Source organism: Pezoporus occidentalis, unplaced genomic scaffold (assembly GCF_034315485.1).
Source record: "Pezoporus occidentalis ecotype Australia unplaced genomic scaffold, CSIRO_AGI_Poc_V1 ctg48, whole genome shotgun sequence".
Classification (NCBI taxonomy): domain Eukaryota; kingdom Metazoa; phylum Chordata; class Aves; order Psittaciformes; family Psittacidae; genus Pezoporus; species Pezoporus occidentalis.
This window is the reverse complement of record NW_026915813.1, coordinates 186,786-206,302: the sequence shown is the minus strand read 5'-3', so window position 1 is coordinate 206,302 and position 19,517 is coordinate 186,786. Positions and strand designations below refer to the sequence as shown.

The 19,517-nt window shown below is 39.0% G+C and overlaps 1 protein-coding gene across 5 annotated transcripts in view; it reads right to left on the bottom strand.

Moving 5' to 3' along the window:
- PPP2R2C (protein phosphatase 2 regulatory subunit Bgamma) overlaps nt 1–19,517 on the bottom strand; it is a 202,826-nt gene that overhangs the window by 110,876 nt on the left and 72,433 nt on the right. The window contains exon 2 of one of the 5 annotated variants that reach the window (XM_062636348.1): nt 11,855–11,947. The exons of the other annotated variants lie outside the window; for them this stretch is intronic. Within the exon in view, the coding sequence (XP_062492332.1) occupies nt 11,855–11,921 (67 nt within the window). The 5' untranslated portion in view covers nt 11,922–11,947. The remainder of the gene's footprint in view (nt 1–11,854; nt 11,948–19,517) is intronic. 5 annotated transcript variants of the gene reach the window in all.

The following is a 19,517-nucleotide window of genomic DNA, read 5'->3' as shown; positions in this document are numbered from 1 at the left end:
GGACCTTAAAATCACCTAGTTCCAACCCTCCTGCCATGGGCAGGGACACCTCACACTAAACCATGTCACCCAAGGCTCTGTCCAACCTGGCCTTGAACACCGCCAGGGGTGGAGCATTCACAACTCCCCTGGGCAACTCATTCCAGTGCCTCATCACCCTCACAGTAAAGAACATGCTATGATCAGTTCTCAATGAAAGTTTTGCCATTGATATAAATAGAAAACTTATATTGAAATGCCCCTTTCTGTTCCTGCTAAAATCACAGCTGCAGCATCCTAAGGAACATAATTGTGCTCTTGTGGCTTTTGGGCATTGGTATCAGATGCCAGCACTCCCTGTAGAGGATGGAGAAAGACATCGCACCTCCTGGTATGGGGCAGAATTTGGAGCAATTCTCAGATTACCTGACCAAGCAGTGAGTATAACAGCTAACTGTGTGTAGAATTTGAAAAGACAACATACGCTCCTATTACTCTAACATCAACTCATATATATATTATGCAATGCTTTTCAGTGGAAGGACACTGAACAGAAGAGCAGATTAATCCATTTTCATTTGCTTTACTGTGTCTGCAGTAACTGCAAACCAGCTACTGACAGACAGGGGGGAAACATTTTGGGTTTATGGTCCATGGAACAGGGGGAAAGTATGGTAAAAGCATGAGGTTGAAGGAGCCAATGATAGGTCATAGTCCATTTAATTTATTTTCCACTATTTTTAACTTCTTCCTTAGTGCAAGTCATTAAAAAATTTAACAAGCCTCTTATTTTGGAACCAGAATTGTCATCTCATTTAGGAAGGGAAGATTAATTAGCAGTGAATTATACTGCTCACAGGAATCATGCTTCTTGGGAACACCCAGTCTAGGACAGCAGTACTGATGAAACCAAAAATGCCATCAGAGGAAAAGCTAGACTTACACTGAAATTACTTTGCTCATACTACTTAGTTTTACCTATAAGCACTGGCATACACAACTAAAATCCCCAAAATAACTCAGGAGACTTGAGACATCTTCTCCAAGGAAGCATCGCCTTTTGTCCTCAATGTATGTATTTATTCCAGACTAAGGGTGGAAATGATGCAGTGTTTACTGGTCAGAACTGATGTCTGGAAGTAGAGGAGAAAGTATCACATTCCAGATGTACATGATGTTTTCATACTGAAAAATAGGCTGAGATTGAGCCTACCACAGGACAGGCTAATCTTAGCAGCAGCTAAAGCAGAGCAGGAAGAACTCCGATTCCACGCAGGCTTTTCCATAGCTCAAGTGCAGGAATTATAATTTGGCAATGGTTTGTGTCTTGCTGGAAAGAAGAACTCATATTCCAAACTGAAGCCCCTCAGGTAACAGCACTTATTTTACAGGTATAAAAGCATATCCAGTTCCCAAATCTACAATGACCCCTCCACAGCTGTGTGCGGGAAGGCACAGGTATTAACACAGCCCTTGCAGAAGTGGGGAAACCATCACAGCAAACCCTGAGGAGAGGCAATCACCTGCACAATCTGGAGTAACCTTTGCTAACCTGGAGACCCTCTCCTCAGTTAATATTGACTCCCCACCCAACTCCACCTGCTACGTCCTGCCTAGCAGTATAAATCAGCTTCCATGTTACAGTCTTAAAGACAGTTTGTTCTAACTGCAGGAGAGCTGCTCAGTTAATTTGGGTTAGAGGAAATCACTTCCCCACCAACAAAACAACAAACTTACAAAACAATGTGCAGTCGCTTATAACCAATGACCCTTGCAAAACAGTTTCAAGATTCAACATCTGGGAAACACAGAAATGTATTCACTGATGGCTTTGTATCAGCATAAATGACTAATTACTTTAATCACAATGCTCAAAAGATAACAAACTTGATTTATTATAAATACAGGGGCTTGCCTTCCTTTAAAAATGACTTGCTCTGCAGTTCAGGACACAAATTGATTTATGGCACTGCTTGTAATTTTCTATTTTAACATTTAAGAATCAGTGAAAAATGAATTAAAAGTAAAGCAGAGCAAGACACATTCCCAATATAACTGTATTCAATTCCACAGCAATGCTCATACATTATATATATCTTGCCCATGGCAGGGGGGGTTGGAACTAAATGATCTTTAAGGGCCATTCCAACCCAAACCATTCTGTGAGTCTAGGATTCTTTGATTTCCCAAATAGTAAAGACACAAAAGTATTGTGGAAAACATGCAAAGAATACAAGAATAATTTGGCCAAGATTACAGAAAGAGTGAATATTCTTGCCTTTGTCACACATGACTGTTCATTATTTAGTGATGCCTGACTTGTGCTGCTGAGACCAGTTGAATACAATTCCAATCCAGTTTAGCCAGGAATAACTGAGAGAGTCATAAAAAAGTCTCTTAAAACAGATTATGAATCATTTCTGGCATAGGATCCCATCAGAGAGAGAGAGACTGAATCTGCCTGGAGTCCAGTAATGGACAAGCAGGTATCTTCACATCTGTGCTGCAAAGCCACTTAGGAAAGCACTTTGCTCTTTCATGACCCCTGCATCACCCGTCCTTCACCTCACCTCTGGGCCACGTATGAACAGACAAAGCACTTCAAGCATGTCAGGTACCCATGACAAGGCTTATAGATTTACTGCACTGCATTCACACCACATAATACAGTTACAGGTTTCTGCAGTACGGATCTTTCAAATAAATACAAAAAACATCTGTGTCTGATCTACTTACACTAAGATTAAATTGCTTAGGACTCTCTCATCCATTTTGAAGTCCTCTTAAATTTGTCCAAACAAGATGACTGCCATGGATTCCCTCTTTTGAAGAGCCCTCAGATGCTTTTTTTATATATTTTGCTGCATGGGTGAAGGGAGAACCAGCATATCAGAGATCAGAAGAAACATTTATCATAGTTCACTGGTAACCAGCAAAGTTGTCTAGCTTATCTTGAGTTTTTGGGGTAATCACTGGAGCCCCAAGATGCCCAAGGAGACTGTCACACAACTGTGTATTAGTACAGTTGCTTAGCCATTTTAGTGTTAATTATTATCACATCAACATTTGCAGAAAACAGTGATTAAGGGCAAGATAAGATTATTTCCCACTGGAAGATGTTTTCAGAGACTGGAAGATCTGCTTGATCTAACTTGAACTGTAAACTCAGCTAAACCAAACCATATTCCCCAGGGCACTGCAACAAACCCATTATCATCAAATAGACAATGGGCAGCCAGGTTCATATTACAGCTGCTTCTTGTGTTGATCAGCACAGTCACCGTGACCTTGAGTTCCCCCTGTTTTAATATATCCTCACATTGTCTCTCATCTCATACTTAACACTAATATTCTTCTGAGCAAAGCCACCTCCTTCTTGTGTGTTTACAGAACCAGTTGTGCCTAGTGACCCTCAGTGCTACCACAGTATAAATAATAAGACAGAGATGCATCTGATCATGATTTATGGCAGAGAGCTGAACAACACATTCAATGAAATCTTTGCATTATCAAAGTCAATTTTTATTCTTGAGGGTAGGGTCTTTCCTATTATATCATCATGGTTGGTATCTTCTTGGTACAAATTATCTTTCATATGAAAATGTTTTTTTTTTATTCACCTAGCTATTCCGATTATCATTATTTCAGTCACCTATCAATTCAGATTATTGTTATTGTGATTATTACCACAACCACACAAAATGGAAGTAAGAATATTATTTTCAATGGCACTTCGGTCAAATTCTATCAATCATTTCTTCCAAGCCTGGTGGCACACAAAGTCCCAGAATTCATATCACTGCAGTTTGGAAGATATCCATCAAAAGATTAGTAAAAGACACCTGTTTTGGTCTATGCTTTTGGTCCACGAGCGGCCCACATATATTCTATAACCACTCACAGACGACAAAGTACCAAACACCACTTCTGCATAGCTGCAGAAAAACAGCATGCTACTGTAGTAATTACAAAAGAGATCAGAATGTATGAGATACCTACAAATGTAACACAGGTTTCTAAGATATTTAATGAGAGTCACACAGTTCAGATAGCTCTGTGATAGCCTGTGAGAAAAGTCTTTGGAATCCGATGTCATACTACTACTCAGGTATGTCTGGAAGTGCATATATCATTTTTGAGGAATGCTGATAAAGATTGCTCATTTTCTTTCTTGGATCTTTATCTCACATTACTGGTTTCATACTTAAATGCCTTTCAAATAAAGGTGCCCTCATTCTATGAACTGAACTATCTGGAGTTCTGCTCAGTTTTTTTAATTCACAGAATCAGAGGTCAGGCAGAGGGAAGTGTTCAGGGAAAGATTTGGAACAAACTACAAAAGAATGAGAGATATAAATTCAAGCAGAATCTGACACAATTAGAGGAATTCTCATTCACAAAATTAAATTCCACTATTTTACACAAAAAGAAGCCATTAAATAGATACCTGTTGGTTAAATCTGGGTTATAAACAGAACCATTATGGCAGTGAGAGTGTAATGAACAGCGTTTACTGACATCATGAAAATGATTCCAACCTTCAAAAGTCTTTTAACTGAGATTATGTTTCAGAAGGAAACATTGTTTTGAACAGAAATCTTGTGTTACAGCTTGAATTTTAAAATGTACCACTATTGTTTCAGAGAAGCATTGAGACTGGAAGCTCACTCTTCCAGGCATTTATTTTGTAACAATCATTTAATTTCGTATTTAGTTATGTTTGACAACTCTCGTGGGGAGCTGAACACCCTCCTCTACAGCTCTGTGAGTACTGAGAGAAAAATATGAAATAACTTTGAAAATGACAGATCAGGTTCACTGGCAGCCTGGTTCTGCTAAGCTCAGCAAGAGGAAAGCTGCTCAGTATCTTTACCACTGCAGTCACTCCTAGAGGCTATTCTGACTTGCGCTTGCTGGCAAAAGTTCCTAAAGGACCATCTGCCAGCAAGAACAGTGGGGGGAAAAAGTCATTCATGTGCACACTCAAGTACTGCCAAGTCCTCCCTAATTCTCAAAACTTCTAATAGTAGAAGCTACCGCAAGCAAGATTTAAGACTTTAGTATGTCAATGTTACCTGTGTGAAGTCCTCAACATAGAAGCCCTTCACCAGAAGAGACAAAAGAGAGTCTTCATAAAAAGAGGAGGAGAAAAGTGAACAGGTAAAACAATTTATCTTTTATACTCAGAATACTATGGTTATGGTCACAGAACCATGGTGGGGGCAGTTAAGAAGTGACCAGTAAATACAACAAATATGTGCACATTAAACTTATATCTTAAAAATTGCTGCTACAGGTCTACTTATTTAACTTATTACTATATAAATCCATGTAATCCTAAAGCATTCAAACAGCAGATGCATGGCAGAGCAGCCTATGCTTCAGTAACAGAACATGCTGTTTCCCTCAATCACATTTGAAAAAAGGCAGATCAAAGAGTCAAAAATGTAAAATTAAATGCAAAACCTTATTCTGATTTAAGGAAACCAAAACAATTATATATATTTTAAATACGTGGATATATATATCTTTCACATATATATATATAAACACATTTCAAAATTAGAGCTTCATTTTCTTAGCCTGTCCTATTATATGTACCCATTCCCACCCTCACAAGGGTAAAATGTACCCTTGAAGGCATCAGCCTGCATAGAATGGCAGCAGCTGGTCTGTTCTGTTCTGGGTCTGAGCAGATGCAGCACACATTGCCAGAGTTGTCTGTACATGATGCTTTCTCACAAATACTCATAAGGCTTTTTTAATTAATCTTTTTTTCCCCTTCTTCCTTTGCTATTTCTACTGAAAGCATGGCTTTGATTAGGATTTTCATCCTCTATGGTACTGGCCAAGGAGTAAGGTGGTCCTAAGTGAGTAAACCCTACAGTTATACTATTACAGTCTCATCTTCCTTCCCCTTCACACTATTTATCTATTCATCACGCATTTTTAAGTGACATCTAACATTTAGACGATATTCAGTTCTAGACACAGTTCATGGAAATCATCACTTAGTAACAGTCAGTAACACTGAAGTCAGTGAAATGTTTGATTTCATACCAGTGCTCTCTGCCTTCTAGCACAGCACTGGATCTTCTGTGATACAGTGAGCAACAGTGATTTTTCCCTATCACTAGATGTTCAGACTAGATTTTGGGTTCACTTGGCTCATGGAACAAAAGAAAAAGACAGACTTTGCTGTTCAGATGAAGCACAGTGTAACTGGTCATAGGCACTGTTGTTTTACGACAGAATTCTAACCTAAACTGTAAGCCTCAGTCTGGGGAGAAATAAATCTGCTTACTGGCACAATTTATACAACTTTGCAGGATGGGAAAGGTTTGGGGGTTTTGTTTTTTACAGTGATTTGGTTTCTGTTGATACCAATCACTCCTTCATTCCCATTTCCATGCAGTTCTACAGCTCAGCCTGAAACTGCAGTTCAGCTGTTTCTTTTGCACACTGATACTACAAAATTCATCCTGTAAAACAGAGAATACTTTTTCTCCATCTAACATTAAGCCAGCAACTTTTTATTTATTCATGCCCTGTTCCTGTGAAAAGAAGTCAATGGGGGTGGTCAATGCGTGGAACAGACCTCTACAACACAGCCTCTTCTATAAGCGGTTTCAGTACATAGACCTTATATAACCGAGCTAACAGAAAAAGGAAAATAGTATAAATATTAAGGAAGAAAAACACCATCATGAGAGAAATACTAGAAAATAATGGTCTCTGTCAGTGTGAAACCATCAGCACTGTGGATTGAAAAATCTTGTAACTTGAAGGCAAGGCACAATTCAATTTGTCTTCAGCTTCTTTTACCCCGTGTTCCTCTGAAGTGTTCGGCTAAAGCCAGCATGAGGTCTGCTCCGAACTTGTGTCAGATTCCTCTACAAGCTGTATGAAAACACACACTTGCACCACCCACAGCAACTGCGGTTACTCCAAACAAGAAATCCCTACACCTCCACTGTGAGGTTCAAATGTATCAGGTTCATAGCACACCTGGCAGAGTCAGGCACTTTCAGCCATGTAACTAGGACAGGCGAGTACACAGGCCATAACATCACTTTTCTTCCACACAGGCATTTAGCTGAGAGGACAGAGGGAAGAAAGAAGCAGCATCAGCATTAATCTAGCAGCAGCCTCCCTGCGGGGCTCGCAAAGGTCTTCTAGTGTCCTCTGCCCATCAGGGACAGTGCTAAAAGCCATCAGACACCAGGCAGGACTGGGGCAGGAGACAACCTGGAATGAACTTCTTTCAAACAGACCTCCATGTTATTCCCAACCATCCAGAACTGGGCAGCCAAGCCTCAATTTAAAATTAAACAAAAACCCTATTAGTAAACACTAATAAAAATCTCTTCCAGTTTTCAAAAAAAAACAACTCTTCCAACAGAATAAATGTTTTCATTCTAATTTCTCTCTGCTGTTTCCATCCTAGGGAACAAACAGGACCTTGTTCTTCCAGCCTGGTCCCAAACTGCCACAATACATTGTATCATTCTCTCCTTCTTAACAGCAAAATAAGCTGCTTTTTTCTCTTCTGACAAACCCCAGTGCAATGCAAATGTCACCACATCACTCAGCACTCCTCTCACATTTCCACAGACAGGATCTGGTAGACAGTGTTACATCAAACTGTCTAAACTGCAGCCATCTTTGCTCTAAGATTCCAGCTAACATCCCAATTCTTTTTTTTTTTTCACCTGGAAGTTCAGATTAATTTTCTTGGAATTTAACCACTGCCTTTTTCATTACAGCTAAATTTTAACCAATCTCTTAAATTTTATTAAAGTGCTTCTTAAGATGTATCTGTCCTTTAAAAAAAAAAAAAAAAGACTTTTCTTTTTCCTGAAGCACATTCTGAAGTACTTTAAAACAGAACACATGAACACATTTCCCAATTTGTTTCATTTCCCTGGAAGAGCCCAAATTATTTGATCAAGCAAAAGAAAGTCTACAAAAATTCACACTTCCTGGCACAACAGCAATTAAAGCGCAGGAGAAATTCTCTATCAACTCCAAATGCACAGTAGATGAGCCTAAGAATGAAACTGCAAATGGTATTTAAGAGCAAACTTCTCTTTGCCCCAGAAAATCTCACAGTTCCAGGGTCTCAGTATTTATTCTGTGAACTTTCAATTTGCTGCATACTAAAGCAGAAAACTCTGCTTTTTTAGATTCCATCAACCTCAATACTCTTGAGCTGTTAGGTTTCACTAATCTCCCTAAGAACGACAAAACAAAAACCACTTTAAATGTGGTTTCATGGCTTATCTGACAGTTTGACTTTATGAAAACTCATTTGTGAGTTAGGTTTTTATGGATTGCAAAGGACGACAGGTACCTGTACTGTATCTGAGGCGATGATTATCAGATGGCATTCGCATGAGGCCCCTGAAGGAAGATTTACATTCTGTATCACCTTTTCATTTTTGTCTGCATATCTCAACCTGGGTTTGCAGTATTTTGACTGTTAAAACTGTTTTCAACATCTGAGTTCAAATAACCTGCTACAAGATTAAAGGCGACACTCTTGAAAGCAATTTCAATGGACTTCAATTTTCTACGCGCTCAAAATAATTAAATGAGTGAAATTGTTATTGTGGGATTTGGGCACTATTTGCTTGTTTGTTCCTTGCACAGAGACAGCTCCAAATACATATTTCCTTATTATCTGCATTACAGGAGTATGCAAAGTCTCAGGCAGCTTTGGGTTTCTGTGTGCAAACAGAAAAATGTATTTCCTGCCCTGTGAGAGTTCACAGCATTGGCAATGATTCTGCAATGAGTTCCATGCATGGCAACACCTGAACCTTTATGGATGGCATAATAATGCTGCAGATGACTGGGAACTAAATATATAATAACCATTTTTCATATACATTGTTAAACAGCTGCTGATTGATAATGATAACCTGGTCACTTATGAACTTGGCTGGACTAAAACTGCCAACCGAAAGATGAATGAAGGATAAAAGCCTCGTCCTTCATGAAACCTGGAGAGACAGGTGACAAATTCTTTCCCACAGTCACAATACTACTAAATAGTAACATGTTAGGAGCCTATGATAACTACCTAATAAATCTATGAAACCAGTTGAACAGCCTGATATCTGAGCAAAGGAGTTTTTTCCTCATAGCTTTGGCAATTTAGTGTCCCTTTTACTTACAGATGCCAGTGACAAAGTTTTGATGAGAAGGAATTTCCTCCTGCTGCATCTCAGCCATTTATTTTTAGAAGTCTGGCGCTGACACATGGAACATTTTTAACACACATCAAGTAAATGCTTCAGTTTGAATAATCTAACATTACACAGTTCCTTCCATATCATCACGCACAGCCTGACATACTCCACCCTAGCTCCAAACCTACTAGGGAAATGCCCTTCAGAAAATGCCTCCAGAAGACTGGGAATCCCCTCTGGATCATCTACATATAAATACAGATCTGTATTATCTTCACAGACAGAAAGACAAAGAAAAAAACCAAGATTTTAGCATGTAGGTTTCCCAACTGTGACGAGGCATGGTCATACATTATTCAGTGTGAACTTGAACAGTTGCTTTATCCTTGTTTGCAACCTACGCCTCCAACACATGACCCAAAATTCTGGATATGTCCCTTTGAACTCTGTTGTTATGCAGTGGTCAGTGAGAAAAATGAGTTTGTGACTTCAGACTGAAGGCTCAAACCAACTCACTATAATTCAGGAAAGATAGTTATATACCCTCTCCAAGGACTAGTTTAACTTTCCTCTACTGTCAGTCCTTGGACATAACCAGCAAGGGTATACAATCACTAGCATATAACTGGAGGTAAGGAAAAGGCAATAAAACTAAAGCTCTTAAGACAGAGATCTGTAACTGCAATGCTGAAGCCTTTTCTTATATGATCAGTCAAAGTGGGATCAACAGAATTACTTATACAAGTTAGGACTCCAGGATCAAGGTCATGAGGTTTATCCTGCTCTGGGATACTCTAGATACTATGCTGTTTTACAAGTCTGCTCCTTTAGATCACCACTATTCAATGTAAACATGCAGAAAAATCAGACTCTGTATTAGTTAGAATTCATTGAAGTCGTAATCAGAGACAGAAAGGTAAATGCAGTATGAATAAAATACAGTGTGAAGAAAATAGTGTCTTTGACCATTCTTTTGTGCTCATACTTGACAACGATTTAATTGTATTTTTGTACTTGAATTTAAAATTAAGTCTTTTATAAGAACAGTTTAATTGTGATAAGGATATAATTATCTTCAAAGCTTTACACGGCATAGAAGTAGGTTTGAGCTCAATATCTAGGAGTCCAACTCTGGACCTCTCCACAGCTTTGTCAGCAACAGTAAGAGGTTAACAATCTGCACTGCATTCAAAAGAGCTGAAAAATCAGATCCATGTCATTTATTGGCACCATGCAAACATTAAGTAAGGTGACTTATTAGTAAATATACCTAATATTATACTACCTGATGCTGCGTATTGTCATGACAAGGATACTCAAACTGTGTTCACTTAAAATGAATTTTTGGATAAGTCCCAAATTACTTCCGAGTTTAACTCGGTTACTCATTTTAACTATGAATCAAATCCTGTATCTCTTGCTAGCCTGACAAAAAGAGAAGTCAGGAACTGTTTTAGCTGTATACGGAGTGAATACCATTCTGATTTACATCCTCTAAAGTAAAAAAGGCAAGAAATCTCTTTGGAATTCTAGTTATGAAAATGAACTCTTTTTATTCTAGATCTTCTGGAACTAGTCATGAATATTGGTAAATTATTGGTAACTATCAAACTGTACTATGTTCTCTTGTTATCATACCTGTATACAAACAACCACAGAAGCAGAGTTAAACAGGCTTATGGGCCTCAAATACAAATGACAATCAAGTGGTTGCAAATCCTTCACATAGCATCTGAAGCTACAAAAGCAACTGAACATGACCTAAAAGCCTTGACAAGCCTTTGTTTCCATTTTCTCAATTGTATTTCTATATTTAAGAGATGTAAATTTAGCTGAAAACAAAACACTCATCACCGTATTTGAAATCTGTAGAGTACTTAAATAAATCCAGGTACATATATGACGATTCATTTGCCAAAAATTTGTGAGCACTCGCTATTTTTGTTGTGAAAAAACTCACATCAGTCCTCTAATGTGCTTTATCACGTATTTTTTGTTTTAGATGACAACTATCTATTCTAACTGCAATACACAGCCATTACTTTCATATAGTGTAGAATATTGCATGTCTAAATTTAGATAGGCAGATTTCATTAATTGTAAATTAATTTTAAAAAGAACATGAATTTACCAGCTTAATTGGTGTTAATATCTAAATTACATAGTAATTACAAAAAGAGAAAACGTGGAGATACGGCTTTACAACGGAAACCTAATAGTTCATTTAGATACTGCAAACCAACATTCACTATCTTATCAATTTCTGGTGCATTTCAAAGCATGCCTCCTGGTGTAGTCCTCTAAAGCTCCTCTTGCACACAAGGCTGTTTTTCTGATTCACATTTAGACCAGACTGCATTCAGTGATTCGCATGCTACGTTGTAGACGTGTACATCAAGCATTGACAACGTCTCTGAAAATAAAACAGTGCAAAAAGAAAAGAAAGATGCAAAGGTGCCATCCAACCACAAAGAAATATCAAAATGTGAGATCAGTCAAGCAGAATAATGCAACCTCAGTGAATCCAGCCCTCGCCGCTCTACGGAACATAAACTGATTATCTGTTCAAGACTGGTGGTTCATTCAAGACAAGGGGTCGGTCTCTGTCCAGCAGCCTGTCCCGCAGGAACCACTGCCTGGCAGCAATCACTGCATGGACAGAGACTCTTCCACCCACTCACCTCCAGAAGTGACCTCTTCAGAACTGGGCTGAGGAACATTGGCAGGACAATGTGGGGAAGCTTGCATTGCTGCTGCCCTTTGCTATACCTGTCCTGTGGAGAAATAGAGGACTTAATTTCCAGGGCTGCAGTGAGCATCTCCCACATTACAAGTAAAGGAAAAAGAAATGAATTTGACAATGCCTGCTTTGAACAAGTACATTTAGGGGTGTGGTGAAGAACTCCCATTTTCTACTCAAGTATTTGGGTTACTTTCACATCTTCTGTGGAGCTCCATTTGTCTGCCCAGCCAGCAAGCTGGATTCTTTGGTCCATGAGTTGATGGTGTTCTTGCCAGTTACCTATACAGCGAGCTGGGATATGACCATTGAGAATCAACTAAAAAGCATGAGTAAAATAAATAGGAAATCATGCTTAAATAAGTCTCTCAACTCTGACATGAGCAAGTACTTGCCATTGGGTAACTCTCTCCCTTCTACCTCCCTTTCACAATGGCAAGTTTCTTAGTCTGCTCTTTATACATTTCCATTACAGAAACCATTACCATACAGATTTCCTAACATAGAAACAGTCCTGTTTACTTCTTCTGTCCCACCCATTCCATAAAGGCATTACATTTTACTTCCACATTAATCTAAATAGGTTTACCTCAAGAATTGATCCTAGCAAAAACAACTTTTAAAGGAAAAAAGGAAACCTTCCATTATCCTCATGGTTTCCAGCTAGAACAACGGGTTTCAGCCACCACTTTCAGTGTGACACATAGAAATTACCTGTTGATACCAAAAGCATAGTCCTTTAAAACGAGAGGAAAAAAACCTCTATCTGAAATACATAATTCATACTTTTGAGCGTGGTGGTGATTACAATGTTTTACAATTTCAAAAGCAATTCCCTAAAGCTTTACTAAAACAAGGCTGTTTGCTTCCAAAAGTGATTCCTTTGTATCTTTCAGGAGAACCATGACAATTTTTGTTGAAGGAAATGTCAAGTTTAGACACAGAGTATTGGAAGCTAATGACCAACTATTTTATTCTGATAGGAGCATACTCTGAGTACTGACGTTCACAGGCAGGCGCAATTTCCAATGATTATTTGGAAACACTTCAGCCTTCATTACATTTGCTTAACTTTGACCAACAGCGATGTTAATCTTGAAAGTGAACTGGAAGGCAAGACAAAGCCTATACATGTGAGGTTTATACATAATTCAGAGCTGCTGAAAAGCATCGAACGTGTATCTGTAGACTCTCGCATTGCATTGGACAGTCAAAGCTTCTTAGTTCATCCTTTTGAAAGTATCATGGCAGACAAGCAAGGAGTGGAGGCTTAGCAAAGGGATTTTGCTCTACAAAACACCAGAGTGGTTCATGTCTTATAAACTAACATTTTGTAGAAGTACAGAATCAGTGTATATGGGGCAGGGCCTCTGCAACTCTGTGGTCCAGTGAACTACTGGAAGCACAACCTTGCCAAAACTGTCGATCAGGTCAGCTGTGGATTCGTATGGTAGGGTCTTGAAAACCAGAAAGGGTGGAGATGCCACAACCTCTTTGGATAACCTTTCCAGTTCTGCACTGCCCTCCTAGAGAAAAAGCTGTTCTAAGTAGCCAGTCTGAACCTCTCAAGCTGCCTATCAGTTGCTTTGACCTTACAATATCATGCACCACTACCCAGAAGTGTTTGGCTCCACTGTCTCTGCAATCCCTGTCAAGTACCTATGAACTGCTACTGAATTGCCCTCAGCCTTCTCTTCACCAGCTTCAACAAGCGGGTGGAAGAGCCAAGAAAGTGATTAGAAAAATATTGCAGAGGAACTCTATTAGGGAAAAAACAAAGCAAACCAACAAACAGACACAAGTTATCAATCACTTAAGCTCGATCTATCAGCTGGGTATATGCTGCAAACATAGGGGTAAACAGAATCGTTCTCTTATTTGGGCAGAACTGACTTATGCCTGAAACACACAGACAAAGTATGTTTTGGACTTAAGTCTGACTTTAGCCAAGATATTTGGATGAGGTATCTCCAAGAGAAATAATAATAATTGGTCACATATATTGCACCATATTCAATAAATCTAGTATTTAAATATAAACCAAGGTACAGCAAGTTGGCTCAAAAAAAAATAGGACAATGATTAATTCTGTCCTGAGCACTATAAATCAATGACCTGTTCACTTTCTAAGACAATTAGATGTGCTAATTCTAAGCACTAACAGTAAATCTGCTCCTTTTCTTTGGTTGACAAACACTAGAGGAGTATCGGAACCAAAACCTACATACTGCCTAAACCCCTCTCAGAGTCACCAAAAAGCTGCCCTTGGAAGGGCTGGCATTAGTGCAAACAGGTTTCACCCCAAACCACAACTTTTAATGTGTTTACCCTCCCTCAAATGCAAACTGGTAAAAGTTAAAACTGGGGGATGAGGAGGAAGCTACAACTGAAAGCAAGAGCTGAAACAGGCAGTATGGATTTTTGTTTGCTTTAGTAGTCCCCAAAAACATCAAATGGCAAGCATTTCACACTGTCAGGGTAACCTACTTTTGTTTCAAAAACAAGCCTTAAGTATTCAGAAACAAGCACCCCATGCACTAAATGCTTCAAAGAGCCTTTCCTTTGCTTACATCCTCCTGATTTTCTCCCAAGTTAACTATTGTTCTGAAACCTCTCCTACAGTCTGCATACTCCAAGCACTTCAAGAGGCACTTTAACCATATGGGGTATTTCTAAAATGTAGGATCACTTTCACTGTCAGGGAGAGTAGTTCATGGAATTCAAAAAGAAAACAATTTTGCCACGGGAGGAAGATATGTTCCAGAGATCAGTCCAACTCAAACAGAAAGCTATTTCATTACAAAGTTCATGCTATTTTTCACATAAGCTCACATCCTACCACCATATCCAAGCTAGAATATATCCTTCTTCCTTGTTTAAACATTGGGTAGACTCTATTATGTATATAAGGACTGTAACAGAGCTCCTGGATGTAGTTACCAGATCCATCAGAATTTTTCCTTTCAGTCCTATGGAAATCACTGTTTTTTTTACAGCTCATTTCCCTTTGAGAAATGAAGGAAACCTACCTTTCAATCTCCATGGCTGGAAAAAGTCCATTGTGTGGATCTTTACATGAATGTATCCATTAATCTGTGGCTGCAGTAGTGCCTTCCTCATCTCCATTCTTCACCCAGTGACAACATTCAGGTTGAACACAACCTTGCCCATTTCCTGCACGTGTGAGAGGACAGTACCACTGTGGACTGTAGTCCCACCTGGGTCTCCCCAGCCTGCATATACCTAGTGAAGAAAAATGAGCCTAACAATTTGAACCTACAGCTGAATCCTGTTAGTTGTCTGCCAAGAAACCCATACTTAGGTTCCAGTACCCAGAAATGACATGGCTAGTACCTGAATTTTAATGGACAGACTCCACAGAAAAAGGATTAATGACAGTTTCAATATACTATATACTATGGCTTTGCTAAGAACCTAGGATTTTTTTTATGCAAGCTAAAAGAATATTGATTTCTTTCAAGTCCACTGCACACTAAATGCAATTCCCACTGTTGATATTTGAGGTATTGGATAAAAATGACGCTTCTCCCTAAGAAAAGAGTCAACGAGTCTTTCATGAAGCAGAAATGTCTAAGGCTCTCTGGTATTTCAAACAACCCTGTCAGCTGGAGGCAGCCAAAAACTTACATTGATTCATGAAAAAAAACAACAAAGAAAATTCAATTTGATGTCACCCATGCCTAGTGTATATTCACTGTGCGCTGTGGACTGCAAGACATTGCCAATCTAGAAACATCCATAGTGATACAGTTAACAGTACAAACTCAGTGCTTCATCTCCCAGTTACAAACTAAGGGAGAACAAGAAATGGCTGTGAAGCCACAGAAGAAAAAAAAAGCCATATGTGAGAAAGTGGCTGGATCCCGAGAAACTTCAGGAGGTTACATCACAAGTGCAAAATACTGCACTTGGGGCAGAAGAGCTCCACACATCTGGCTGAAAAGCAAGTGGCAATGTAGCAGCCTGGCTGGAAAGGACCACTTTAGGTCATCCAGGTTGCTAGACTGAGTATGAGCAAACAGTGGGCGCATCTCAGCAAACCACATGCTGGGCTAATGCTACCAAGCAAACAGCCAGCAGAAAGAGGTCTATCACTGCTCAGTACTGATAAGGTTGCATTTCAAACACTGTGTCCAGTTCCCAACTTTTCCTCCCCCCAGCTGAAGCAGAAAAATTGGACAAATCCAGCAAAGTCCTAAGCACCTATGAAGTTGGTCAGGTGCATTAGGAAGTTTGGAGAGACTGGGGGAGCTGGGCTTGTTGAAGCTGAGGAGAAGGCCGAGGGCAGTTCAATAGCAGTTCATAGGTACTTGACAGGGATTGCAGAGACAGTGGAGCCAAACACTTCTTGGTAGTGGTGCATGATATTGTAAGGTCAAAAGCAACTGATAGGCAGCTTGAGAGGCTCAGACTGGCTACTTAGAACAGCTTTTTCTCTAGGAGGGCAGTGCAGAACTGGAAAGGTTATCCAAAGAGGTTGTGGCGTCTCCACCCTTGCTGGTTTTCAAGACCCTACCACACGAATCCACAGCTGACCTGATCGACAGTTTTGGCAAGGTTGTGCTTCCAGTAGTTCACTGGACCACAGAGTTGCAGAGGCCCTGCCCCATATACACCGATTCTGCACTTCTACAAAATGTTAGTTTATAAGACATGAACCACTCTGGTGTTTTGTAGAGCAAAATCCCTTTGCTAAGCCTCCACTCCTTGCTTGTCTGCCATGATACTTTCAAAAGGATGAACTAAGAAGCTTTGACTGTCCAATGCAATGTCATTCTACAGATTAAGCAAACAAATGCCTGTTCCAAAGGGCTGGATCACCGTGCCCCACTCTTTGTCACTAACAACCCAAACAAAGCACAAAGATACAACATGTGCACCAAGAAGTCTGATTCATATATCCAGAGCTAGAAAAGGCAACTCATCTCTGCTCAGCTTACTTGATTTGACCACAAGAGGTTGACAGACTCCCACAAGTGACTGAACCAAGTTATGCTAAAGTTAACCACGTTTTTTTAAGACTGATTAACTGAAGAGACTTATTCTGCATTTGACAAACAATTTCTTCCCAATAATGCAGCTGTGGTAATTCTTCAGCTACAGTCTATTCCTTGACTGTGGGCTACTCTTTGATGTAGCGCCTCAATCAAAAAAATCTGGAATGCTCTTAACAGTTATCACGACTACAGGAAAACTCCTCATCAGCTTAAGTATTTACATAAATGTTCTGCCTACAGCCTAAACCGCCACTGTGTCAGTATTACACTATCACAATATGAACTTTCTGGAAGCTGTAAAAGCATAATTTAGGGGGGCAATATGAAACTAACAAGTACAAACCCAAAAATACCGATCAGAGGAAATTACTGTTTTCCTAAGACATACATATTTTCTAAAGTTCTGGTAGTGATAACCCTGAAAAATAACTGTAACAAATTTATTTAAAACCGTGTTACTGACATTCAGGAAGTATCCTGTAATTTTTTCAGAGACATTTAATTATACCTTTCCTGCTACTCATCCATTGAAAGATCTTCTGGTTAGCATTAATTTGAATCTTCCTGCAACATAAATTAATACAACTTAGACACATATTTCAGCCCATTAAATAACAAACTGATAATGTGTCCAGGCAGTTTATTCTTGAAAGGAAGAAACAGACACAGAATTAAAACCTGAACTACAATTACTCTGCATTTCAGGAAGTTAAAAAGTAGCCTGAAGCAACATTACCTCAAAGAGAAAATCCAGACAGTAGCTTTGCTTCACGTGAAGACATACAACAATATTTAAAAGAAAACAATATGCAGCAAGGATAAATTATAAAGAAGGAGTAAGCAAAGAGGTCAAAAAAAACCCAAATGGGTTTGTACCCAGGTTATCATAAATTTGAATGTATTAAGGAAACTTGCAAAGACAGTATTAAGATCACAACATTCAACAGGATAACTTTAATAGTACCCTAAATTTAACAACTTTTATTATACGTGAGAAATTCCAGATAGGCTTCCTAACCCATTATGCAAAGGAACAAAATGATAACCCTAAATGGCTGTAGTAACTATGGAAAATGTGTTCTTTTGGTTAAAGAATAAATTTTTGATAGGCTAAATATACAGTTTGCTGGTGAACAGGAATGTAGTAAACCCTAAGAAAAATAACACCTTTAACAAATGCACATAATTTCAGCTCCCAGAGGTTTCTTCTCATGAAAGTGCAAAATGCACTTACATTTCCTAACAGTGTGTAGAAAAAATTAAGCTTTGTAGAAGCTAAGGTTTCTCAATACAGCAGTTAGGCCAAATTTCCACCTTTATCTATTTCTGCCCTAAAGAACAAAACCAGTAATGGCATTGAATCTCTGAAGATTCAGCACACTGAGATTCCCAGAAAGGTTTTTGATAAGTAATTATTTTATCCATTCTTGCACTGAGTCAGACAAACTCTTCAAAAGAAAATCCTTTTCCACTATTAGGGGTTATATACTACGTGTATATAATATAGTACTGAAGACAAAAGTAACTAAGTTTACTGTACAAAGTAATTAGGAAAAATAGATGTAAAGATTAAAATCAGGACTCTTAAAACACAAATAAAATATGTGGCTTGTATATACAGACATATGTTTTTTGGACTTACAATACATATACAGAATACAGTTATGCAAAGCCAGGCACCCTGGTCCAATCCCACTCAAGCCAGTGGCAGGTTTTTAATAGACTTCATTGGATACTAAAGCACAATTACATAAAGGCTGTAACAACCTGTCAGGATTTTACAGAAGAAATTGCTGCTCTTTGATGGAAATGCAGATCTTGGTGTCCTAACAAAAAATAAGTAGTACATTACAGTTCTTAAAATCTTCATGCAGCTTGCGTTATTTCCAGTCACTTCCAGTTCCACAGCATAGTGGTAAACTTAAAAAAGGAAACACCTCTAGCCTTTCCCTTGGTAAAATCTGGTAAAATTCCCTTGGTAAAATCCTGACCCCATTCTTCAGACATCTCTGTTGATACTAACCTATTTAACTAGGACCTTACCCAGGAAGCCTGTCGGGCCTCCTTCCAAAGTCAGACATTCCTTTTCAATAGAATGGTGTAGAGGTAGAGACTCTTAAAATTCCAAGAAGACCCTCCCCTTGCATGTGAGGATGATAGACAGATAAATAACTAACTCCAGGTCCAAGATGATTTTGAGTCACATCCAAGTCCTTTAATGACAGTAAAAGAATGGTACTAATAGGCAGTTCCAGACCTCACCCTCTCAAGATCCAATGAACATAAGTACAGAGAGCAGAAAGAAGTTGGCAAAGACTGCCACATGCATTACAGTTCTGGACGGATTTCCTTTTTTTTTTTTCCTAGATAAAGATTTCTGGACCTTGAAAAGAAGACATGATTGCAAATAAAAGCCCAGTATCACTACAATCAAGTGAAACAGCACATGACAAAAGAACAACTGTAGTCAAGGATGGAATGACCGTATTTCCATCTCCTTATTTCTCTCCCACCACAGCTTGGATCTACATTCCTGACTTTCTCCTCTGTCTGAGCAGGAGTATTACTTCCAGAGAGAGACGTGGA